Below are 24,233 nucleotides of genomic sequence, written 5' to 3'. Positions count from 1 at the left end.
CCTTATCCCAGACCTTATTTAGCACTGTCGAGTCCGTTACCGCGAAGGCATACCCCTTTTCCGATATCTCACATTCCCAGTCTTTCGTCTGCCCGTCGAATCGGACCCGCGAAGGTGGGCATACGAGACGCTCTCAGGTGCGCCGATCTGTTCCCGGATGCCCTCCGCCACCACGCCGCCCACACTCTGCGGCTCCCGCGTACTCAGTTGCACCACCGCTACCCAGGCCGCAAAGAACATGGCCGTCGCAGCGAGAGTCAGCGTCAATGGCACGCTCGCGGTCTGCAAATCGACCTCATCGCCCCTGAGCCCGAATATGTACGCGAAGAAGAAGGCGAGCCCCGGCGCGTTGACCAGCACCACGTACGAGGCCACCATGATCCACGAGATGTCCTCCCGGGCATACAGGCCCCAGAACTCCTCAAGGTCGTTGTTGTGCTCGTTGAACTGGGTATACCGCTGAGGTATCCTGGGGATGATATGCGTTGGCAGGTTGCCCTCGATTTGACGCCGGAAGAGGGGCGGCAGGTCTCGAACAGGACGAGGGAAGTACCATGGCTCCTGGGCAACCAGATAGAAAGGCTGATACGTGGCGTTGATCTTACGAGCAGAGGTGCGTCGGTACACGTGATAGATGTCGTGCCATTCGTGCTTTGAAATGGGGCGCGGGTTCTTCGTCGGCCGCGGTCGGTAGAAGTACTCCTCGTCATCATCCGGAGGCAGGCCTGGCCGTATATCATCATAACCAGAAATGTCGTACCTTCTGAATTCAAAGAAGTCGCAGTACGCAAAGCTGTAGACCGAGAGATGGTATCGCCAGAAGCCCCGCAACTTGTGATAGGCAACGCGGAAGCTGTCAGCGAAGTCTTGAGTGCTGAGCCTAGCGGAAGACATCTGATGGAACTGCAAGGAGCTGTTATCCACCAACAAGAAGATGTACTTATCACGCAGACTCTCTCTTTGAGCCTCGGTGAGCGTCGGGCTATTTCCGGAAAGATTGTCAAGCGGCGTCTGGCGAGTGACAGGAGCGTCTCCAGCCATGGGCGCACTGGATGAATTTTCGAGACTCGAAGCGGTGTTGCTTGGTTTCTGGCCCTGAGAAGAGCTACTCAGTGTTGATAACTCTATGGAAGGTCCTTCAGTCGTCGCTCGCTGGCCCATGAAGTCAAGAATCTTCAAGCCAGTTTTCAACGGCACGTTTTCAGATCGGTGGTGCCCGCAGCCCTAATCACTGTCAGAATCTGCCAGTCAACCTCTGTCGTCCGGATTTCACTTACACAAGTCCAACTCAAACGGGCTTCATGGTCTTTCAGAGGTTGCAACGGCGCAGCCATTGGCCACCAATTCCATCGATTACCAGTGAGTTGCTCTACCTTCAGCTTGACTTTATCTCCCACAGACGTTTTGAGGTCTTCGTCTAGCCTGAAAGATGAAGTATAAGAGTGCTCGAGCTCGGACATGAGGCGTAACAACGGCTCGCTTCCGTTGGTTGACCCAATCAGGAGGTCTAGTATGCCTGTTACCTCTCCTTGAATCTGTGTAATTGAGGGGGGCTTTGGCAATGCCTCTGATTCTGAATTGAAAAGAGGTTCTAAAGAAGAAGATTCGAGAACTTGTATCGCCACACGAGACCCCGGACGGGACTCCTCTGAGTGACCTATAGGCGAGGGAGCATGAGCAGGATCGAGCGGCAACGAATCGACCGACGTCGTAGATAAAACGTTGCAAACACTCATGACGATATCGCCCGCGTCCGAGACATCGTCTTCGTTCGACCCTATGGGCCCATCATCTGAAAACAAATCTTGTCGGACAGTAAGAACGCCTGCATTGAGGCTGCCCGTGGAGGAACCTATGTTGGCCTGGTTGGAACTGGCAGGGTGGAGAAAGGGCTCTTCTGAATATGGATGGTCAGTTTCCCTGTGCCTTTCCCAATCTCCCGCACCGGTCGCTTCTAGCTGCGCTGAAGATTCTGGGTAGACTGGGGTAGCACTGTGTAACTTCATGTCCAGAAGTCTGTCTGCGATCTCCTCGCCTGCCAAGGGATCGAATTTGTCCGATTCCAGAGAATTGGTGGGAGACACATCAGCCCGACATTCTCCCGGCTCGATATCAACGGTGACAGATTCTGTAGGCGTGATGAGATCAGAATCTGTGTTCGGGCTCGGTTCAGGGTCCACGTCTTCGGCCCAGATGCGGAAAGTTTGCGGGCTTGAACCGGCCGCATCCGCGGACCTCGGGAGTCTTGAGGATCCTATCCTCCTGAAAGTCTCCTCGTTATCTTCAGGCGGAAGGTCTGGTAAGTGCTCATCTGGTTCTAGTTGAGCCATTCCAACCGCATTCAGCGTTTCCGTCTGTGACTTCTGCATAATCTTCTTCCAAAGATTCGTCCCGATGTAGAGGGCTGCATCTCCTCCACTGTCTTCCGAGTCGAGAACACCAATGTTGACGCACATCCTGTGGTTCAAGCCGAGCCATGGAGCTCTAATAAACATAGGCACGTACTCTTTTAGGTATCGCAGACCATCCGGTGTCTCGAAGGGACGCTGCCGTTGGGTTGGAGACATGGGCAGACATTTGAGATTTAGCTTGGTGACTATAGGTGCGGAAACTACCGATACAGCCCAATTGGTGTTGATGGCCAAGTGCGTGCCAAAAGTCCCGCTGCCTGATTCGATTTCAATTTGTGAGAAGGGGCTTCCGGTGATAGCTGGAGGCGTTTTCCCATTGTTTGTGTTTGACGACTTGGTGTTGATGGCCAAGTGCGTGCCGAAAATCCCGCTGTCTGATTCGATTTCAATGTGTGAGAAGGGGCTTTCGGTGATGGCTGGAGGCGTTTTCTCATTGTTCGTGTTCGACGACTTGGTGTGGTTGGGATATGGTCCCTCAGATTTGGCCAGCATAGTTCAAGTGTAATGCGCAATGGTAACGCGTCCGAACATGCTTGGAAATAAACACAACGGCGAGAAACGAGGCAGAGTAGCAGGCTTAATAGCGCTGCTCAAACAAGTCACTAAATCTCTCAAGGTAGACAGATCTGTTGTATACGTAAGCCGCCCGTCAAGTTCTCATGTGGACAGCCCAGAGTGGGCACCAATAGCTGGCGCGGCTTGTCACTTGCATGTAAGTAGAACAGCTGGCCGCAGTCTGCGGCTGATAACAGTTGACCAATCACACTCGACACTCAATCATACTCGCCAGAACCAGACGCAGAAACATATTCAGTCCTCCAATGTGATTTTCGCAAATTTTTGCCGGCTTTGTGGCATCAGGCTGTGTGTGACACACTCAACCTGTAATGTCCCGTGGCGCCGGTCAACCGGAACCGGTCCCTGCTCCGGAAATATGGGTCTCCGGTCGCCGTTGCCGGAAGCTTTCGGTAAGTGAGCTCAATTTGTGCACGGCTTCTCTTGCATTATCAAAACCTGCGCGTCTGAGTTGAGAAATCTACTCATATGGATCCCATGCTTTGGAACTCATTATGGCTCAGCCTTTCAATAATGTTACGAAACTCTCAAGATCAACTATGGACTTATTGTAAGGCATAACATTAACCCATGAAGCAGCGTGACCATTACAAAAGAAATATCATGATTCGTGATAAGAAGATGACAGAAATTAACATACAGCCAATCGAACGGACAGTGAAAGAAACGCAAATTGATCTAATCCAGTTGCAAAGGTGCCCAGAGAATTCTCCCGGTGGCTTCATCCTTGTGATACCAATTCTGCGCCTCCGTACTCCATGTCCAGAACGCATGGGCAGGATCCGTTTCAAAGTCTTTCTGCACGGGACTGATGTTCTTTGCGGGTTCCTGCCCTTGATAATTCGTTTGACTGCGCCATGATCCTGACATCTCTTCCTCGTGCTCAAGCGCCGTGATTCTCGTATAGTATCGTGGTGCTCCCAATTGCTTCTCTTGGTGCCCCACTTGGGCGACACCAGATGGGATGCTGCTCGCCGGAGTAGACTGCGTACTCGGCCAAGATGATGATCCTACAAGGGAGAAAGATCCGCGATTTTGAAGTTGATGATAGCCGTAGGGCTGGGAAATATAAGAACGTTGGGTCAGCGGGAGGCTAGTGGATCTGTGCCCGCCAGATGGTCGAGTATTGGTGTGCTGCAGTTCATCGTAGTCTTGACCAGACCTGACGTCCATTTGCTCGGACTTTGCAACTTAAGATTGCGTAGGTAAAGCGGAAATGTCGTTGGCTCACCTGATTCATTCATTAACAAGAGGTCATTGCCTCGGGAGGCTTCAAGGAACGCTTACAGATGTTATGCCCAGAACGCTAAGGTCGAGAGGCACACATTGCCACTCAGGTTCTATTGATATCTTATGAAGATGATTGTGGGTATGAATTGAGGTATATCATTGATGGGAAATCTAGGTCCTCCTTGAGCAGTGAGCACAAATCTTTCCACAATATTGAGGCCAAACTTTGTATTTATAAACGCTCAATGTTTCACGTCTTCTGTGATTGAAAATCCCTGGTAAAAGTCTGCTCTGCATGGCAGATACTCTAGTCGTACTGCACACCGTTAGATAATCGCGCAGCAGTCATCACGGCGTGAAAACAAGCTGCGTTATGCGTGCATCTACGAGTGCATGTTCACGGTTATCAAGGGAAGCAAATAAACTGCCGCCCCTCAGTTCCTGGATGCCGTTGAGGTGTTGAGGTGGCACAACCCAGACGAAGCACATGGGTGTAAGAAGTGCATGGAGTGATGCAGCAATCTGCAGCTCGCCCCGCTGTCAGTGATCCATTGGCGCCGGTGGAAGTAGGCAACCAGGATTGCTGCCCAAAAAGCAGGGCTGGAGTAATTCATCTCGTGAGACGAGAAACACGTATCCATTAGCGTGCATTCAATATTCATGACTTCGCCCTGCGGTCGCCCTGTATCTTGAACTGAGGGGTTGTCGGTACATGCCCCGAAGCAACCGGTGGAGGGGGGCTGGTTGCCTCGAATCCGGTTAAACTGCTTGCTTGTCAAGTGGAACGATAAATTGTAATTTCGACACCGCTTATTTTGTATTTTGAGCGGCAGACAGATCGACTGCACGACGAGAGCGGGGTATCCTTGGGATCTCGCCTGCTCCCGGAGCCGTGCCGAATCCCTGCTAGTTAGTGGCTGGAAGCTCTGGTATGGCCGATACCTTCGAGGCCTTCTTGTATCTCTCCTCCATTGGCGGTGCTTTCGAATAAGACCAGTCGTCCTCCTGCAAAGTTTGGAGTAGTTCGGTTGCCTCGTTCGCGCACCATACTCAGGCATCAATGTAAAGCATTAATCACTCTGTTTCGTGTTTCATTCATATTGAGCAAGACCTTCTTTACGCTTCTTGTGAGAGCGTGTTTAATTATGAAGGCTGTGTAACCGCTCTTTGCTGTGTGGTCGCCACTTAAGGTGTACCGTGTACAAGTCACGTATAATATCCATTGACCTTCCATGCCGAACTCATTTACATCAAGTCCTACTCCACGTCTCACGCACTTATATATCAAAAACAAACATTTCTTCATTCACCGCCACGATCCTTTACAGACGGGCTTGCACGGATCGATACTATCATTAACATCCCACCGAAGGATACACGTCATCTTGAGATACCTTCCGCCCCCAATCCCTAGGATACCTCGCAAGACTACTAGGACAAGCCAAGGATCCGACCCGCACACAGGAACCAGCCTCCCCCTTGATCAGCCCAGTACACCATTTTGTTTTCGTCCAGGCGGACTCTAGCCACGATGAGTCCTAAAGCTGACAACACAGGACACCGTCAGAGGCGTTTGTCCTTTCCATCTGCTGGACCAATGGCTGATGGCAGTCACCACATATCACAAGTTTGTGAGGAAAGTGTCAACCCAATGAATGAAGACGCCCAGGACGAGAACCAAGCCTCTCCCGTCAGTGGCTATGCCATTTGTATGGCAGAGGTGAAGGATGGGGCAGGGGTTTTTCGGCAACGTACAGCTCACATCAACAATGGCACCCACTCGTTCATCACGCAAGTGCTTGCGAGGGCCCTTCGGCTGAGACCTCTACCTCTTCCACCAAGTCTCAGCAGACGTTTATACCTCATGTCCTTTGGCATATGGCAGCCAACGCAATTCGTCAACGTGGACATACGAGTACCTCAATTGGACATTCCATCGACGGATCTCTACCTTGGCGTACTGGATGACGGTGGTCCCTGGTCTGGGCCGGATGTTGTTCTCGGCAAAAGGTTCCTTCAAAAGACTAGACGGAGTTTCACGTCACCTCCGACGTCAGGAAGCGAAGGGGAGCACGAAGATCACAGTATACCCAAGGTACCTCCAGAGATGGACGCCCCCAGAGTTCCCTCATTCACTCATTGCGGAGCTGATGGCATCGGGGAAAATGCGTCAAACCCCGATCTATGTGATCCGAGCACCGCCGGGCCCCGGGTGGGGCCGCAGGAACCCACCCGTCTGAACCCGCCCCGGGTCGGAGCCGGACCATCAAGGTCCACCAGCGTGGTTCCCGGCACACCGTTTACCACAGCTCGGGATCCGACATCCTCGGCTACTTCAGTGATGCTAGATGACACAACTCCATTTCCCAAGGATGCCGTAGAGCTTTCGGAGGGCAAGTTTTCGGCAGGGGTGCCTTGCGAAAGTCAGGACCTGAGCCAGCGTTTCGCCGACTACCGGACAAGGAGACAGTTTCTTTGCAGTTCACCTGAGGATTTTCCATGACAGACCGAAGTGCAGTCGGATGATGCAGTCAAGCGGAATGTGTGGGTTTAATAGGAGGGTAATTGCATGGCACGGTTTCACGAAAAGCATTGTGGGTTCTTAGCGCGGCGTTTTTGGGGGCGTAAAAAGGTACGTTGAGTTCGGATTTGACATTGCATATGATTGCTGACTTGATTTTATAGAGATATCTGTGTATATAATGTTTGATTTTGAGGAGTTAATGGCGTGAGCATGGCAGTTTAGGCCGTAGGTGATAGACCAACATCATAGTAGGCCACGGCGTCTGGATCTTCGATGAGGCAGAGGACAGTACTCTCGAGGTTAGAGAATTAAGACAGAATATACAGAATACTAGACGAGAGTGTACCTAATCAAGTTCGATTAAAAATTCGTGTCAACCCGTTGACTGGTCACACTACGTAGACTGAAGCTGTTCGTTGAGATGATCGTAAACCGGCAACATCTGCGTGCCACAATAGCTTATTGAATTTTCAACGCAGATCAAATGGTATAGTTTGAAAACGTCATCTGGAAAAGAAAAAAAAAGGATGATGTATTACATACTGCATGCAATGAAGCGTCTAATCTATGTCTATGATGTATGAAATCCCCGTTGTTTTTTCCCCAAAAGAACCCTTTACACGACCCATTACATTTTGCGGAAAGCAGAAAGCTCGAACTAAAACTCCAATTTGGCAAACACGTGTATCTAACCTTCCTATTAATCCAGTTCTGTAGGACACCATATCTTTGAGTCTGTCTCCTCGTCGTCGTGATACCACCGCTCGGCCATTGGGTCCCAAGTCCAAAACTCGTGAGCTGGGTCCGCCTGGAACTGTTGCTCGGGACTCTCATGTTTCCACGTGAAATCTCCGAGTAGCTCGCTTCCAGGTTCCAGATGTAAGAGTTCTCCGTCTTGGACTTCTTGGACTTCGAGTGGGAGTTGATACTGGTTGTCATTCCGGTCAAGGGTATTCGAACTTGTATCAACTGCTGGGCTGCAACAGGTATTCGAGCAAGGCGACTCCGGCAACTGTAACTCTTCCCGATTTTGGATCGTCGATATTTCATGAATCTCCAAAGCGAGTTGATTTCTCGTCTCGCACCCGATGCCTTCGTAGTCCCAGGCCAACAACTGTGATGCCGGCGTCGCCACAGACCAATCTTGGGTGGTTGCAAACGTGTAGTAGCTACCCTCCACCGATTTATCGCTATCATCAGAAGTACCAGATCTAGAAAGACTCGCAATCTCGACTGAACACAGATGTTTGTTGTTCAGCGCTCTTGGCTCGTAGCTGCTGCCGTGGTCACACTGTTCAGGACAGCAAGCCCGGTCCTCGGCCTTGCCATGTTGTTTCGGACAGCACTGTAACAGAATTGGATATTGTTCCGGGACATCTATGATCATCAGTATGCTATCTTCAAAGGATGAGGTTGGCAACGTACTGTTCTGCATGGCATACTTGGCCAACGAAGGTGTTTTTGTTCGTGGTAGAGGAGAGACTGTCTCTGCGTAAGGGTATATCAAAGGAGATGAGGTAGCGAGGGCAGATAGTATGTTGATGCTGTAGATGTTGAGTGAGGTGTGAGGTAGAATCGATCCTCAAATCATCCACAAAGTTGAGGCCGAAGTTATATATCCTTCAAGAGTCGAACAAATCTCGTTAACGTCGACAACATGCATCTTCGGTGAGTCGATCAGTTGATGTGGTCAGAGCAACACTCATCGGAAGATGAAAATGAAGGACCAACGATTTCGCCAATTCGTCTCGGTTTCAGCCGCGCCGGGACAAGACGAGGCAATTCAGCGCGACTAATGGGGCAGTGAAGGAGGTTGAGCATCATGCAGACGTAATTTAATGTTGGAATTGTAAGTCGTGGGGTGCATTGGGCTGAAATTCCAATTCGGCTCATCCGGGCGTGGGCCGTAGGCCTGCCGCCAATCGTGATCATGTCACTCATCTTCCATCCGATAGGGGAAAGCTTTGGCAGAGCCTGCTTCATCGTGGAGCAAATACGCTGAGCTTGATCCAGTAGGCATTCTCAAATGCAGAGGGATGGGACCGGTCGTCTACGTGGTAAAGGAGATTCTGCCGCGGCCCAATCACATCTTGCATATGCATGCAGTTGAGAGGTGGCCGCGGATGTCCTTCTCCCTTGACTGGTCTTCCAAGATGTAGCTCGAATACAAGGGCCACTGGTGAAAGCCCCGTTTTCTGCACATTTGTGTGTTGTTGATTCTGATGCATGGCCATCACATCACGCCCGTCCAATATGGGGAAGTCCACCTCACGGTCCTCACTCATCAAGTCAACCTGCCTCCCCACGGTTCCTTTCGCGAACCACCTACTCCTATTATTCTTAACTGGTTGCCTGAGTCTTGGGTCACATCCAATATGTTCGTTCAAGGAGCGAGATCCGTTTTGCCGGTTGAGGCTCTGAGGTCCGGAGAGGCCATAGCCCCTTTCCACTCGAAAACGCCCAAGGAGGACACCAGGCTGCCTTCAGGCGTATTGGCAAACACAGCAAATTCCCATCGAATATACAAATGCTTGTTTGAAACGGAAATTAAGGTGGACATTGCCAAATTGTCGTCTCTGGGTCTTGCGTATATCGAAACCAACCTGGTTGCTATCACTTGTTAAAGTCTCTTTTTAGCCCATACCCGTCCTACACTTCGTGCTGGGAAGCTTCGACTTTTGGTCCCTTCCGCCCCATTCATATCATCCTTGTAAAAGCATGTTCCATTCTCCTGCCGTCGTCAGAGCATAAGGACACAATCTTCGCCTCACTCTGCTCGCCTCCCCGACCTCTACTTCGCCGGTGAGTGAAATTTCAAGCCATAGCCTTCACATTTGAGATTTCATACTTCCACATAGACAAGTCCCTCTTGCCCTTATCTTAACACAAGCTTCAAGGTGTGGCTCCATTGGTCGCCGCTCTGTCGCCCGCAACGTTGCCGCCTGTCGATTTACACGTTGGAGTATGTACCGGGGTAAATCAACACGCAACACCTCAGATTACACACCAATCCGGGGTCCAACAAGAGAAAGACAACAGCGCGGAAGTTGAGATGGCCGGAAAGGGAAACCTAACAACCGGGGGGGAGTACGAAAAGAAGACCCTGGAAGAAGGGCGCCGCCTCTTGCAACGACCTCACTCAGAACCAATCCCTGCAGCCCCAACAATCAATCAAGGCCATCTTCATCATGGTCAACAACAGAGACACACTAATGGAAGACGAGGTGCCGGCCCTAAGACCAAACCACACAAGAAGAAACCTAGATTCGACCCAACTTATTGCCCGCGGAGGCATGGCCGAAAGTCGAAGAATGACACAACCACGGAAGACCCAACGTCGACACCAAATTCTCAAGAGACCGGACTGAACCTTGTGCCACGCTTCAAAATTTCTAAGAAAGGTGCCCCGGGGAGTGGTCGCTTACTGCATACCATATACGACTCCAGCCGCCGGGAAACGCTCATTGCCGAGTCTGTGGTGAAGAAGTTGCGACTACCAGTCTTCCCGTGGAAGCCAGGCAATCCGATCGAGGTCAGAAGCAACAAAGGCTTATGGCTAGAGATCACGGCCTACGTCACTGTACATGCAGAAGTCCCCGGTCTGAGCGATGCCGATCTGGGACAGTGCAATTTCGGCATCATGCCGGACAACATCCAAGGCCTCGAGGGCGTCGAGATAGCTGTTGGTGCAAGAGCTCTCGAGAAGCTAGAGGAAGATTGCGGACTATCTCCGGAAACTCGTGCAGACATCGATCTCAACTACAAGGGACAGAAAGTTCTACCCATGAACTCAGTACTTGAGACGGGTAACACAGGCAAGACTTTCACTCAACAGGTTTTCCGGACAATGCTAATGGCACAACGCAGGACAACCGCCAGCGATGTTCCTCGGACACGGTGGTCATCAACAGCCTTCCTCCCTCCTTCAGCCACCTGTCTACAATCCCTCGTTCGGGTTCAGCAACACGAGTGCCTTCGCTTCTGGATTTTCCTCTAATCCTGCATCGACTCCGAGGACATCACTCTGCGAATCGGTACGTGCTCAGACGACGATGTACGACTGTCTCAACCCACTTCCCCCGGCGATCGATCAAGATAATGAGGAAGACTGGGGAAATAAGAGCATGATATCTGGAGGCTTGCAATATGGCCATCACGACAACGACAACAGGTCCTCGATTAGCCAGGCTTACTCGTTCTCCGAGCAAAGCTTGCCAGGCTTCAATACGCAAGACACCCCCGGCAGACCGGCCACGACGGTCTCAACAACGTTCGGACGGCGAACTCCTCAAGTCCCTAGCCTCACGATCTCCCCTGTGATGAGTTTTCATGGCCAGCGTCGATACAGTGTTAACGGAGGCTACATTCAGCCTGAGTTCTCCCCGACTCACAGTCTCATGTCGCATGTGTCGGCAGCTACGACTGGAGCTAACTTCGGTCCACGATTGCGACCTACGAGCTTAGGGCACTTGAGGAGCTTGAGCGAGAGCCAGGCGGAGTTTGGAGGTCTAGAAACAACATCTAGCCACTGGCAGCTTCACATGGAAGATGACCTTCTCGGCATGGACCCTAACGATATTGGAATGCCCGTCGACCCAAGCATTGAGCCGATGGATCCGGACCCCTTCGGTCCCGGTTTCTCCTGAGCTCCGCATCTCTCCGCCTCCTTAGAGAAGAGGCAGCTCGATCGTGTAACTCCATGGTCGGCAAATTACCATAGGTTTCATGCCCAGCATAGGGCATGAAGCTCGTATGGCCAACGTTTTGGCAGCTACTACTCAGCTGTCATCGGAACCAAGTTCCAGCAAATAACATTCAACTACGTTGTTGGATAAGGACAATGTACCCCGACTCAAATTGCAATAACCCCTTTCTTTTTATATACGTCTCTGAGTGTATTTCTTAGGCGGTTTGTTTTCACTTATAGGGGTCACAGAACCTCCGCGATTGTCTTGAGAGACATCACGGTTGTTGTTGGTTGGCGGTGTGCTTCTGAGTGTTTCACCTCACGCGTTATGATATGGGAATCTGGATTGCAGCTATGTGGAAAGATGTCGCAACGATATAACGGGACTTTCTTTAGTATAATTACGGCCTTTGTTGTTTCCTTGGCTCATAATCTATATACTTAACACATACGGCCCCCTCACCAAACTGGTAGGATAAAACAAAATAAACCAGTTTATACCCATCTATCCTCTCTTGCTTTCAGTGACCGAGAATGCTACTTGAGGAAGGCTTGATACCTAAGCAACAAACATGGTCTCCCTAGTGACCAAGGTTTAGAAGGGAATGACTCGGCAGCAATGGAGATATCCCGTGATGAACATGAATGTCCACCTGGGCAAGGTCAACAGCGAAGGCATACTCACAAGCCCACTGCTTTCTTCTACTATCAAAGTCCCTTGTCACTAATATTCTCCTTCTGATCCTCAGATGTGCAGATGTGAATTTGGCCCACTTATCTCCAGAATCTCAGGCCATTTGCATTCATCTGTATTCTGCATGCCCTCTAGCAGCCCTAAATAGCTGTAATTGATGCTATTAACTGAAGATATATCGCAAAGCACGCGTCCAAGCTGCAGCCTCCCTCAGTGACGTTTCCCAAAGCATTCCTCTGAGTTCCAAAAAGAAACCTAGTGTAAACCTCACTACACCTTATAGAAACAAAACGCAGTGTAGAAGCTTGCCGCCTCGATCTCCTCAGGTGACACCATCAGCTTTCCTCCGCCGCGCTCACGCACACCCATCCGCTCGCTCAGCGGCCCAAGAGTCTCATCATCCTTCTCCGACTCCCAGATCTCCATAAAGGTCTTGTGGTACTGCAGCTCAAGATTGTAGTCTTCAGCCAGAGCTCTCAGAACCTCCCAAGGCACCACGTACTCCGGGACCTCTTCAACAGCTTCGTCCAAGAAGAAGTTGTACTTCCAGCCAAAGGCCGGCCTGAAGACACCATCCTCAGGGGTCTTGCCAGGGAAGCGTACCCGGTAGATGGAGTTGCCCCACTCGGCCGACTGGTCCGCCTCGCCCTCCTCCAGCTCGCCCTCCTCGGCCTCCGCAGGCGGCTCCTCGGCGGCCTGCTTCTTCCTCTCTTCCGCCTTCTGGTTGAATTCCCGGACGCGCTCGCCCAGGACGTCCGAGTTGGGGATACATCCGATCAAGCGGCCGCCCTTTTTCAGCGAGCCGGCAACGTTGCGAAGCATCATACGGGCCTTTTGTTCCGTCTCGAAGGCGTAGTGCATGCAGAACATCATGCTGACGACGTCGAAGCCGCGGCGGCTGAGGGGGTTCGTGTCGAATCCGACCTGGCGCACAACCTCAATGTCCTCGATGGACTCGCCGTAGCAGTCCTTCACGTGGAAGCGCGCTTCGAACAGTCTCGGGGGAGGTCGCCTATGTCCTCCGCGTCCGCCTCTGCCACCTCCGCCACGGCTGCTCATCTGGCGGTAGCGCTCTCGCGCCTGGTCGATGCTGATGTCTGCGGGGTCGAGACCGACGTAGAGCTCCACGGGCTGCGGCGCTTGCTGCCACTTGCCCAGGTCTCCGCCCTTTCCGCAACCAATATCGAGCACCAGGAGTTTTTCGCCCGTTGATACGCCCTGCTCGCGGGAGCCGGGTGTGTGGTCTTCGTCGGGGGAGAACTTCTGGATGATGCAGCTCTTGATCCAGTTGTTGAATGCGCGCAGCCCCTTGATCTTGCTGTCGGTGCGTCTCCAGTCCCTGCCGCGCTCGGGTACGCTGTTGTAGTGTTGCGTGACGACGTCGTTGATGTTGCGCTGGCGCTCCAGCTCGGCGTAGGATTGGGCCTCCTGGGCCTTTTCGCGGTCTAGGGCTCGTTGGCGGATGGCTTCTCTTTCGGTCTCGGAGATGCGAGCGCGGGCGCCGGGTCTCTTCTGCTTGCGCGGCTGTTCGGAAGGAGAGACCGCGCGCCTCTTCGCAGGCTGGAGCTCCTTCGCATTGTAAGGTTGGGGGAGTTGATCGCTCTCGTCTTCGCGTCTCTTGCCGTTCCTACCGGTCTTGGCTGGGGATACGGATCTCTTTCGCTTGCGCGCGTCGTAGGAATCGTCGTCGTAGCCCGCCATTGTGTTGGGGCAATGGGTATGAGGTGGTGTTTGTAAGTATTGCTATGTCGAGTTTTCCTCGGCCAGAGCTCAAGAATTGTTGTCTTTGTGATATGGTGAATATTCGTTGCCGTGGAAGGGTTGTTGTCGAGGAGGAAGAAGCTGAACAGTGGTCGCAGAACAAGGGTGAGGTAAGTCGGACCCACTTAAACCTGGAAGTCTTTGGCTCAGGTACCTAAGGTAGGCGGCTTCTGTAAGCGGGAGGTGCAACTCATATTTTCTCGCCATTTTTATTTACAGGTAAACCAGACTGTCTTTACAGGTTTGGATGAGACGAAAACAAACTTGACGATGTGAAGCTTCTCAGATTCTTAAGATTTTGGTGACATCCAGGATCGCTCCTGCCATTTGATGATGCTAGGCAGGTCCAGTACGTGTCGCACTGCAGCCTTGCCTGGATGTACTAAGCTCCCCCACTATCAACCAATCACGTCACAGTCTGACTGGCCGCTTGCGGTTTGCAGGGGGGCCTTCTCAAGCTCCAGCTCCAAACACCTCTAAACAACGACATCACTCTTGCTCACCCAATAACCCGATTCCGCAGCCTCAATCTCTTCTCCCCTCAACCTCGTCCATTTCAATTCTTCTACCTCATCCCACGCCGCCGCCGTCGAGAAGCGAACCGCAAAGATGGGCTCAGATCCCCAGTACGCAAAGTACCCCCTCCTCCCCCTCGCCCAGCACGTCTTCACCCTCACAAACGCCTACGCCTCCCGACCATCCCAACAAAATGCCACGAAAGCTCTCAACGATGCCATCACCGAGCACAAGATGGCGCCGCTCTACCGGTACCTCGCCCACCCGCTCGAGGGCATCCTGAACCAGGTCGGCGAGGGCGGCAGCCAGACACCCGGCAAGCCCTTGAGTCGGAAGTCGAGTTTGGCCGGCATGATCGCCACCAAGACCACCCCCACCGCCGTCAACCTGCCCTGGGACGAGGGCCGCTACCAGGAGCTCAAGGCCGACAACGACCGGGAGCTGGAGGAGTTCCAGAAGGAGGAGGACGAGGCCGTCGAGAAGGCCGGCGATACTGAGATTCAGGCCGCGCGGGGGAAGCGGGCCGAGTTCTGGGCCAGAGTTGGTGACAAGGTGCGTCGACACGTTTGTCAGCCGTTGTTGGGATCGGAGGACTGACAGCTTTGATAGGACCGGGCGATTGCCGCATACGAAGACGTTTTCGAGAAGACGGGTATCCTGGGCACCAAGATCGACTTGGTGCTCGCAATAGTCAGGATGGGTCTCTTCTACGGCGACAAGCTGCTCGTCAAGAAGCACATTGAGCGCGCAAAGACCCTCGTCGAGTCCGGCGGTGACTGGGACCGTCGCAACCGCCTCAAGGCGTACGAGGGTATCTACTCTCTCACCGTGCGCTCCTACAACAGCGCCGCACCCCTCCTGCTCGACAGCTTGTCCACCTTTACCAGCTACGAACTCTGCACCTACTCCTCCCTGGTCGTCTACTCCGTCCTCGCCGGATCCGTCTCCCTGAAGCGCGTCGACTTCAAGAGCAAGGTCGTCGATGCTCCCGAGATCAAGGCCATTCTTGGCGATGGAGAGGACAAGCTCCTGGCTCTGTCAGGTGCCCTGAGCGCCGGCCCCGGTGCCGACGACACCATGCAGGACGCCCCGGCGCCTAGCGCCGCCACCAAGACGGCCGTCAACCTTACGACCCTCGGAACGAGCACCGAGCAGCCGGAGGCCGAGATGGCTATCGACTTCTCGCCCCTCGCGCAGCTGGTCTCGAGTCTGTACAACGGCCAGTACAAGTACTTCTTCCAGGCTCTCGCTCAGGTCGAGGAGAACTTCCTCACGCAGGACCGCTACCTGCACGAGCACAAGAACTGGTTCATCCGCGAGATGCGCCTGCGCGCCTACCAGCAGCTCCTCCAGAGCTACCGCGTGGTCGGTTTGGAGACGATGGCCACCGACTTTGGTGTGACCGTTGACTTCCTGGACCGGTATGTTTCCTATGCTTAACGACGAGGTGGTAATGCTAACTTTGTACAGTGACCTCGCCAAGTTCATCGCGGCTGGCCGCATCCCCTGCACAATCGACCGCGTCAGCGGCAAGGGCGTCATCGAGACGAACCGGCCAGACGACAAGAACAAGCAGTACCAGGACGTCGTGCGCCAGGGCGATCAGCTCATCACCAAGTTGCAGAAGTACGGCCAGGCCGTCCGTCTAAGGGGAAGCGAGCGCGCATAATTGCCTGGGTCGTGGAAGTTGAAAAGGCAGCCGTGGTTTTTCTACTCACCAATTACTATCAAAGGCAGTAAGGCGCACAGGTAGAGATTGCGGCGAAATAGAATGAGGGGTGAGCAAACGTGTGCTACAATAACTCTGTATGATACCTACGGATAGACGAGCCAAATGAGACATCTTGGCTTCGACTCTCTGGCCATCGCGTGTGACGTCTGCAGTGATGCTCAATTCGCGATGGCAATCTACTCATCGGCATTTGCCATAGGAAAGCGGGGAGCTCAATCAAACTATAAATCATGTTGCGGGAGACGTTCTATTCTCGCATGCTATGCTTCACCCGATGTCATGAAGGGAGTCCCTCCCTAAGTATAACACGCCATCTTATTTTGGTATTTGCATCCCTCATCTCCAACCATCGTCCGATGGTCTCACGTAACTTCCAAATAAAAGCACGCTCTTCATGTCCAAGCCGCGCTCGCTGCTATGCTTTGCAAGATCGTCCTCATCCAAGCGGCTGGCCCTCCTCCTCGCACCCTCCCCTTACATCGCTCTCAAAACAACCCGTGTAAAGACACATCTATCGGTACTTCTCGACGAAATCCTTGTGGAAGTTGATGATGCGGCCGACCCAGTCGGTGCCGGGGGCGAGGAAGGTGGTGCGGAAGTGCAGGGTGCCCTCCTTCTGGCCGAAGCCGCTGCCGGGGACGACGCAGACGCCGGTGGCCTCGAGCATGCGCATGCAGTAGAACTCGTCGGCGGTGCGGCCCTCCTTGGCGGCGGCCTCGGCGGCCTTGTCGGAGAGCTTGATGGTGGGGAAGAGGTACATGGAGCCCTGGGGCTCGCCGCACTCGACGCCCTCCATCTGGTCGAAGGCCTTGTGGAGGGCGGTGGCGCGCTCGCGGAGGCCGTTGAAGATGCCGTCGTACTCCTTGCGGTAGAGCTCGTGGCTGGGCTCGCCCTCCTTGGGGGGGTTGACCATGAGCTCGACGATGCACTGGCCGATGACGGGGGCGCAGAGGGTGATGGAGACGAACTTGTAGATCTGGGCCTCGACCTCGGGGTCGAAGTTGACGAGCTCGAAGTAGCCGCCGCGGTGGCCGCACTCGCCGACCATGCCCTTGGAGATGGAGTGGAGGGAGGCGAGCTCGACGCCGTCGTACTTGCCGGGGGTCTCCTTCTGGAGGCGGCGGAGGACGGACTTGAAGGAGTGGAACTTGCCGACGAAGACGTTGGTCTGGTAGACCTCGTCGGCCATGACGACGAGCCTCTTCTCGGCGGCGAAGTCGTAGACGGCGCGGATGTCCTCCTCGGAGAGCGAGGCGCCGGTGGGGTTGCCCGGGTTGATGATGACGATGGCGCGGACGTCGGTGCCCTCGCTGGTGGCCTTCTCGTAGGCGGACTTGATGGTGGCCAGGTCGGTGCCCCAGCCGGCGGCCTCGTCGAGGTAGTAGGGGACGCAGGTGGCGTTCAGGACGGAGAGCGTCGCGGTGTAGAGGGGGTATTGGGGAATGGGGACGAGGACGCCGCTCGACGGGTTCGCGCACATGATGTGGAGGAGGGTGTTGACGCCGGACGAGGCGCCGCCGGAGAGGTAGATGTGGGCGGGATCGGCGGGGAATCCGTCACGGCCTGGAAGTCTCTGTCAGTTCACCGAAGGCACACGGAAGTCGGGCGGGAAGGCTCACGCTCGATGAAGCTGGCGATGCTCTCCTTGATGGCGGGGACACCGGCGCTGGCGCTGTAGGCGCCGACGGAGCCGACCTTGCTCAGGAGCCATTTGGCGCGGGAGATGACGTCGGACTTGTAGCCGAGCTGGTTGAGGAGGACGTCCTCGTGGTCGAGCAGCAGGGGGTTCTCGAGGAGGGAGACGACCTGGCGGAAGAAGGTGATGGGCTTCTGGTCGAGCTGCTGGGGGTTACCGATGTTTGCGGAAATGACATCGTCGAAGGGGAGGTCCTTGTCGCCCTTGGCCAGCTTGGCGCGGTACTCCTCCGACTTCACGGCGAGCTCGCCACGGACGGCGTACTTTGCGGCGACAACATGCTGGTTGATGTTGTGCACGTTCAACCGGCGGCTCGGCGTGGTCGACATGGTTCGGTAGTGGGTGCTGCTGCGACGGCTGCTCGAGAAAAGTTGTGTTCGCGATGGCGGGGTATTGGAGAGGAAGATCTTAGGGGACCGCGGGGTATCTGTGTTAGAGTCATATAAAAGTTAGATAGGGGCTTCAAACGCGGAACAGTGGAGATGAACACCTTTTGTGACAGCCCAGTAAAAAGAGCCGCGGGAAACGAAAGGTAATTGACTTCGGAATATGGATATGGGGAGGACCAGGTTTTGAAGAAACCCGTCAAGAAAGCAGCCACACTCATAGCTATTTATTGTCTCTTTCTCTCTTCTTCAACGAGGGGGGCGTTCCCAAAAGCAATGACCAGCAGACACCAAGCTTGGACGCGGGGGAGCTGCTATTACACCGGATGTGCACCCGATGAACGGCAACTCTGTGTCATTGACGGATTGCAACGGGCAGGAGGAACAGTACGCCAAAATCAGCGCACCATCTTCCCGTCATCGTCCGATGATTCTACGCTGGTCTCATTCATTACTCTCGGGATGTTATGGACAGGCACGAGACACTGTCCTGCATCATTAGACGGCCTTGGTCTCTGGGGTTGTGACCACCAACTTGTGTGTTTGCCCCCTCTCTTCCCGAACTGCCAGCACTCGCTGGTAAGTCGCGCGGGCGATGGCCGACGGCAGACGAAGACGTGGATCAGACCCGGCAGTGTTTGGTTCGCCATGCCCGTATTGGTCTGCCTCAAAGGCCTGTGTCCGAAACCGGTGCACCGGTGACAAGGGGGCCATCCGGGCCTGGGTCCTGGCGGGTTCCGCGAGGGCATTTCGAGGCTTCGGGAATCCAGTGGCTGGGAATGAAGAAGAAGGTGGGGTGTATTCCCACGTGGGGTCCATGGGCTTGGAGATCGGGTTGATCAAGAATGCATTGTTTTGGCCCGGTGAAGCTGCGCAGACGGTGTAGACGGACGTGTAGGACAGAAGGAAACTGTGGGTGCAACTTACAGCTCGGCCTCCCCCGAGCTGGATTGCCCCGAGCTGAAGCTCTGCCGCCGCCAGGTATCTCCCGAAGCTGTTCGCGCCGGCCAACCAGCGGCAGTCGATACGGCGGGCTGCCGCAGTATCGGTCGCGCGCAGGGCAAACATAAAGGGTGAAGCAAGCCGATAACGTTCTTGAAGCAGGACCAGGAAAAGAAATTGTGGAGAGCTTCAGCTTCGTCCATCTTGCGACGTACCATTCAATCTGTGACTGCTCATCAGTCTGACTTGAGCAGCGGTTTGCTTCACTGGTGCTCTCAGCGTCCTCGCTGTGCCACCAGCCACTCTGCACATTGTCGAGCTCATCGTGGCGACAAGACGGCGTCAACCTTGTGTTGTCGTTGGAATGCTGTCGGTATCGTGGCGATAGACCGCTTTCAATCGCCGCTTGAAGTCGAAATAAGGCGAGTCCGAAAAGTCTAGTTGGACAAAGACGGCTCTGCGTTCGGACGCGGCTGAGTTGCCCAACGACTCGCAAGGTGTCTTATCCTCGAGTGTCTTCAAAGAAGAAAAGAAGCAAGAGTCGAAGCGAAACTCGAAACCGTGTACCCCAACGCAACCGGGCGAGACAGGCTTTGCTCTTTATTTGAACATAAGCGCTCACCCATTTTCCACCACACCTCCTACCTTACTCCTCCTTACTCCTCCTTTCTCATCCCCGGTACCTTACCTGTACACATTCGTTGAGGACTGCCAAAGCCGCTGCGAGATAATGTCCCTGGGCCTGCCGGAGCCCGACCGCCCGCCGGCCAGTCGGGGCTCCTCGCGATAAACCGCCCTTTAATGCGGGCTTGACTCCGAATGGAAAGGGAAGGGTTCTGGGGGGGGTGTGGCCGCATGCAGGGAAGGGCGCGCAACAGACGCGGCCGAGACAATCTACAGTCTCACCGCACATCGTGTTTCTTGCCTTTTAAGAATAGAACAGACTGGTTAATTAGTGTTTGAACAACTTGCTACAGGAACTGCTAGGAGATGATTCAGCATCATTCAACAAGCTCGTCACCGTGAAGTATTGCTATATTTCATCTCCGTCTCGTCCGAACACAAGCTAACGGTCGCCGCCTTTCGATGCTCAGACCCTGCAAGCTCTAAAGAAAAACCCCGGGCGAAAGACCGGCAGATCCCACCGACCAGCTCCGTTATTCGGATTACGACCGCAATCTCGTTCGGCGACTTGTAGATTCGGCCGTGATGTTATGGTGCTTTTCTACAACACCGCAGGCTAGACTGTGACGAGGTGATGTTTTTCTACTTTTTCCCGTTGAAAATAAGTGCAGAATTGGAATGATTGAATGGCATTGCCAAATGTATACAACTATGGCAAAAGACAAAACAAATATATGCTAGAATACTATCTGCACCGTCAGTCATCAGGCCAACCGCCTGGCACTGGGATAGGGAGGATTTGCTATTGTCAGCCTACGCTGTGCGTTTCTGAGTTCGGTAAGGACAAAGGGGGACCCATGCCATAGACTTAAGTCTTCTGGAGTTTTTCCTGCGCTATTTCTCGGTGCTGCACATGCTCCTGCCTCAAGGAGTAGACGAACAGTGTCGACATCGCCGCATTTGGAAGCATTATGGAGTGCCGTATTTCCTTTTGGATCTTGAGATTCTATATCTACTCCTGCTTTAAGGAGTAGAGACACAACTCGAACACAGCCGTAGCTTTCTGAAGCATTATGGAGTGCCGTATTTCCGTTACGATCTCGAGCTTCTATATCTACTCCTGCTTCAAGGAGTACAGACACAGTTTGATCACGGCCGTAGCATGAGGCCGCATGGAGTGCCGTGCGTCCATAGTCATCGGTGGCTCTTATATCTACTCCTGCTTTAAGGAGCACAGACACAACTTGATCATAGCCCCTGAATGAGGCCTCATGGAGTGCCGTGTATCCATGGCGATTGATGGATTTTGAATCTGCTCCTGCTTCGAGAAGTAGACGAATAGTACAAGGGTTATTGCTCTGAAAAGCCCAATATAATGGCGTTAATCCATCGTCGGTGTTGGCTTCTGTGTCTGCTCCTGCTTTGAGGAGTAGAGAAACAACTTCATGATGACCAAGTCTTGAGGCCTCGTGAAGTGCTGTTCTTCCCCCGCAAGTGCTAGCTTCTATGTCTACTCTTGCTTGGAGAAGCAGAGGAACGACTTTAACATGGCCGTGTAATGAGGCCTCCATAAGTACCGTGTATCCATGGCGATCGCTGGTTTCTATATCTGCTCCTGCGCTAAGAAGCAGCTTCGCAACTTCAACATGGCCATTGGCTGAAGCAGACTGTAATGGCGCCATGCCAGTACTGTCGGCGACTGTATAATCGGCCCCCATGTCGAGAAGCGTTGCAGCGTCCTTAACATAGCCTTGATTTGCCGCTTCGTTTAGTAGCGTACATCCAACATCCGTTTGCCGGTTGATACACTCAGGCCAGACAGTGTTGGTATCTCCTTTGAATGCAAAATCGAAGGCGTTTCGATCATAGTCGCCTTGCAGCGTCATTGGCATCGAGCTCCGTTTGCCGGCATTCATTGGGAAAGCTCCGGGCATTGGTGGCGGTGACCTGGCCCAGACTCGTATCGTGCTTTCGCCACCGATGGTGTGTATTTCATCATCGCCTCTTTCTGTTGCCTCGGTCCTTTCGTATGGTGATGTTGTGCGGGATCCGCTGATTTCCATTGCTGATTTGGCTCTTGAGTGATTTGAATTCGTCCGTGACGACGCAGCCACTTTGTCTGGCATCGCGTCGGTGGTCCACCTCGCTGATGGCGCTTTGCTTATTTCAGACCCGCTGTCGAGGTCCTGAAGTCCGAGAGACTGGGTTTGGAGCCGTAGCCCGTCCACCGGCCCACTCTCTTGGATTGAGTCCGTCTCTTGTGCGTTGAGGATGTTGCTGAACCATTCATGGATCAATATTTCATTAGCCGCTGGCCGTCCCGTTGGCGAAGGTGCGAGAAGCTGGCCCAAAAGACCCTTGAGACAGGGCGTGGTACCACAGGAATCAAGGTCTTCGGTCGGAAGCGCGCGTAGGCCTGCCGCATAATACAGAAGCTCAACGTACTCGTCGAGGAAGAGCATTTTCGTCACCATTCTGAATATAACCGCGCCGAGAGACCAGATATCGGAAGCATGGGGGCAGCCTCTTTCCTTGACTAAACCAAGCATCTCTGGTGCGACGAAGCCTAGCGTCCCCTTATTAATTGTCCCAAGCGTCAACTGGTCAGGTCGCAACCGCCTGCTGATGCCGAAGTCTGATATTTGCACGAGCCAGTCGGGACCAGTGACAACAACAAGTATGTTCTACCATAACTGTTAGTTTATACTTTTGGCAAAGAGAACACAACCTTACCTTCGGCTTGAGGTCCCTGTGAGTGAACCCATTCGTGTGCATGTACTGCAGACCCTGAACTAGCTGAAAGGCAATTGTCTTTGCTTCCTCCTCCACGATCGGATGTTTGAGATAGTTTTCCAGGTCACCCTTATCCATGTACTCCATCGTGATGAAAACGGCTTCCGGAGTTTCAAACCACCCAAAGGACTGGACGAAGAATGGCGTATACTATAAGACACCGAAGACGTCAGGTTCAATGCCCTCGAAATAGTTAACAAACTGCTCTTACCCGATGTTGAGAGAACTTCGTGATCGCCTCCAACTCCCGGCTGTAGTCAACATCATTCGACTTTGAGATTCGGGTCGGTATCTCTTTGACAGCTCTGCATTTCGGGCCGTTCTGGCTTGCTGGTCGGTCACAGCTTTCCAGCCAAACAGTACCATATGCGCCATTGCCAAGGTACTTCCGTCGTTTCCATTGCTCGACTGTTTTTATCCTCCCCCGGCTGCCGGATATTCCGCGTCTGTAGAAGGTATGCTGGGTATAGTCTGGAAAGATGGACGTCTCGAGCTTCGCCTCTTCTACCAGATCGGAATGGGGAGGCATGCCGGGCGACGCAGAGCCCGCTAGAGGTCACGGCTGAGGCACCGTGGTTCCGTACCCGATGTACGGCTTGTGATACCGTCAAGCGAGGCAGTCGGCCCAGCAGCATGGAAGCGACAGTGTCAGGAGACTTGCAACATCGACGAAGTGAGGTTTTGCACTCCGGGACGTGTGTTTGTGAAGGGTAGATTTGGAATGTCTCTTTAGGGAAGCTGCTTTGCCGTTTAGCGCAGCCTGATCACGAGTATCGCTTGGCGGTTGCCGCGCTGCGTGGTTGGTTAGTGCGTCCTCATGCATTGGCAGGCAACATGCAGGTCGGTGACATTGTCCCGATGTCCCGGTCTATTCTGCTGTGGTGTAGTCCCTTCATTCTGAATTTGCGTCTGAAAACTTTGATTTGAATTTCCGAAAAATATCGTTTGTCAACGAAGAGTGTATTCGTAAGGAGTTGGCAATTGAACGGAATCAACATGTAATTGGGACGTTGAGCTGAAGGACGTGGTCGCACGTACATAGGCATCTCCTATGCACCAGCTGGTCCCATCTGGCCGTTTTTCGAGATTGACGGAGAGCTCGCTGAGCACCAACCTGAGCAGGTTCGGGTCAGACCCACAAAACCCTCGGTGAACGGCCCTATTCCCTCCGACACCGTCACCACCGTCACCCAGCAAAATCTCCGGCTCCACGATCCTTCCGCGACCCTCCAGGCCGATTCCAAGCTCCAAGCTCCCACCACGCGCCACGACCCTCAAGATGGCCAAGAAGAGTACGCATTCCCCGTCCGCCTCTCCCGAGTCCTCGCAGCAGACTGACGAAACCTCCCAGCCAAGTCCCGTGTCATGATCGTCCGGCTCATGTCCATGGCCGCGACAGGTTTCTTCTACACCTTCAAACGCCCGAGAACGGCGTCACCCATGAGCATGTTGAAATACGACCCGATCAGTACGCACCCCTCGATTCTTTCTTTAATGCGCCTCCATGCGGTGCCATGAGAGCAAGCGGCGCATAAATTCCAAGGACCCAGCTAACAGTCTCCCAGTCCGCCGGAAGGTGCTCTTCTTGGAACAGAAGAAAAAGGGCAAATGAGCTCTCCGATCGCATACACATCGATTTCTCCTGTAACAACAATGATATC

At 53.5% G+C, this 24,233-nt stretch overlaps 7 protein-coding genes across 7 annotated transcripts; 3 read left to right on the top strand and 4 right to left on the bottom strand.

Annotated features, from left to right (window-relative positions):
• Nucleotides 1-36: 36 nt before the first annotated feature.
• Nucleotides 37-2,903, bottom strand: CkaCkLH20_06256 (uncharacterized protein; the record flags this gene model as incomplete). Its single annotated transcript, XM_038888973.1, has 4 exons — nt 37-1,224; nt 1,278-1,897; nt 1,946-2,457; nt 2,506-2,903. The coding sequence occupies 4 exons, from the start codon at nt 2,901-2,903 to the stop codon at nt 37-39; spliced, it is 2,718 nt and encodes a 905-aa protein (XP_038745774.1).
• A 7,202-nt stretch (nt 2,904-10,105) lies between these two features.
• CkaCkLH20_06255 (uncharacterized protein) lies at nt 10,106-11,387 on the top strand (the record flags this gene model as incomplete). The annotated part of the gene is made up of 2 exons (XM_038888972.1): nt 10,106-10,547; nt 10,609-11,387. 2 exons carry the CDS (start codon nt 10,106-10,108, stop codon nt 11,385-11,387), a joined length of 1,221 nt encoding a protein of 406 aa, XP_038745773.1.
• Nucleotides 11,388-12,392: 1,005 nt separating this feature from the next.
• On the bottom strand, nt 12,393-13,823 carry CkaCkLH20_06254 (mRNA cap methyltransferase; the record flags this gene model as incomplete). The annotated part of the gene is made up of 1 exon (XM_038888971.1): nt 12,393-13,823. The coding sequence occupies one exon, from the start codon at nt 13,821-13,823 to the stop codon at nt 12,393-12,395; it is 1,431 nt and encodes a 476-aa protein (XP_038745772.1).
• A 669-nt stretch (nt 13,824-14,492) lies between these two features.
• CkaCkLH20_06253 (proteasome regulatory particle subunit) lies at nt 14,493-16,068 on the top strand (the record flags this gene model as incomplete). The annotated part of the gene is made up of 3 exons (XM_038888970.1): nt 14,493-14,951; nt 15,009-15,820; nt 15,870-16,068. The coding sequence occupies 3 exons, from the start codon at nt 14,493-14,495 to the stop codon at nt 16,066-16,068; spliced, it is 1,470 nt and encodes a 489-aa protein (XP_038745771.1).
• A 574-nt stretch (nt 16,069-16,642) lies between these two features.
• On the bottom strand, nt 16,643-18,156 carry CkaCkLH20_06252 (alanine aminotransferase; the record flags this gene model as incomplete). The annotated part of the gene is made up of 2 exons (XM_038888969.1): nt 16,643-17,694; nt 17,751-18,156. 2 exons carry the CDS (start codon nt 18,154-18,156, stop codon nt 16,643-16,645), a joined length of 1,458 nt encoding a protein of 485 aa, XP_038745770.1.
• Nucleotides 18,157-18,711: 555 nt separating this feature from the next.
• Nucleotides 18,712-19,281, bottom strand: CkaCkLH20_06251 (uncharacterized protein; the record flags this gene model as incomplete). The annotated part of the gene is made up of 1 exon (XM_038888968.1): nt 18,712-19,281. The coding sequence occupies one exon, from the start codon at nt 19,279-19,281 to the stop codon at nt 18,712-18,714; it is 570 nt and encodes a 189-aa protein (XP_038745769.1).
• Nucleotides 19,282-23,623: 4,342 nt separating this feature from the next.
• On the top strand, nt 23,624-24,184 carry CkaCkLH20_06250 (uncharacterized protein; the record flags this gene model as incomplete). Its single annotated transcript, XM_038888967.1, has 4 exons — nt 23,624-23,694; nt 23,767-23,864; nt 23,924-24,040; nt 24,138-24,184. The coding sequence occupies 4 exons, from the start codon at nt 23,624-23,626 to the stop codon at nt 24,182-24,184; spliced, it is 333 nt and encodes a 110-aa protein (XP_038745768.1).
• Between the last annotated feature and the right edge of the window lie 49 nt (nt 24,185-24,233).

This window comes from Colletotrichum karsti (genome assembly GCF_011947395.1).
Source record: "Colletotrichum karsti strain CkLH20 chromosome Unknown Scaffold18, whole genome shotgun sequence".
NCBI lineage: Eukaryota > Fungi > Ascomycota > Sordariomycetes > Glomerellales > Glomerellaceae > Colletotrichum > Colletotrichum karsti.
The sequence above is the reverse complement of the archived record's forward strand: the minus strand, read 5'-3'. Positions and strand labels throughout refer to the sequence as shown.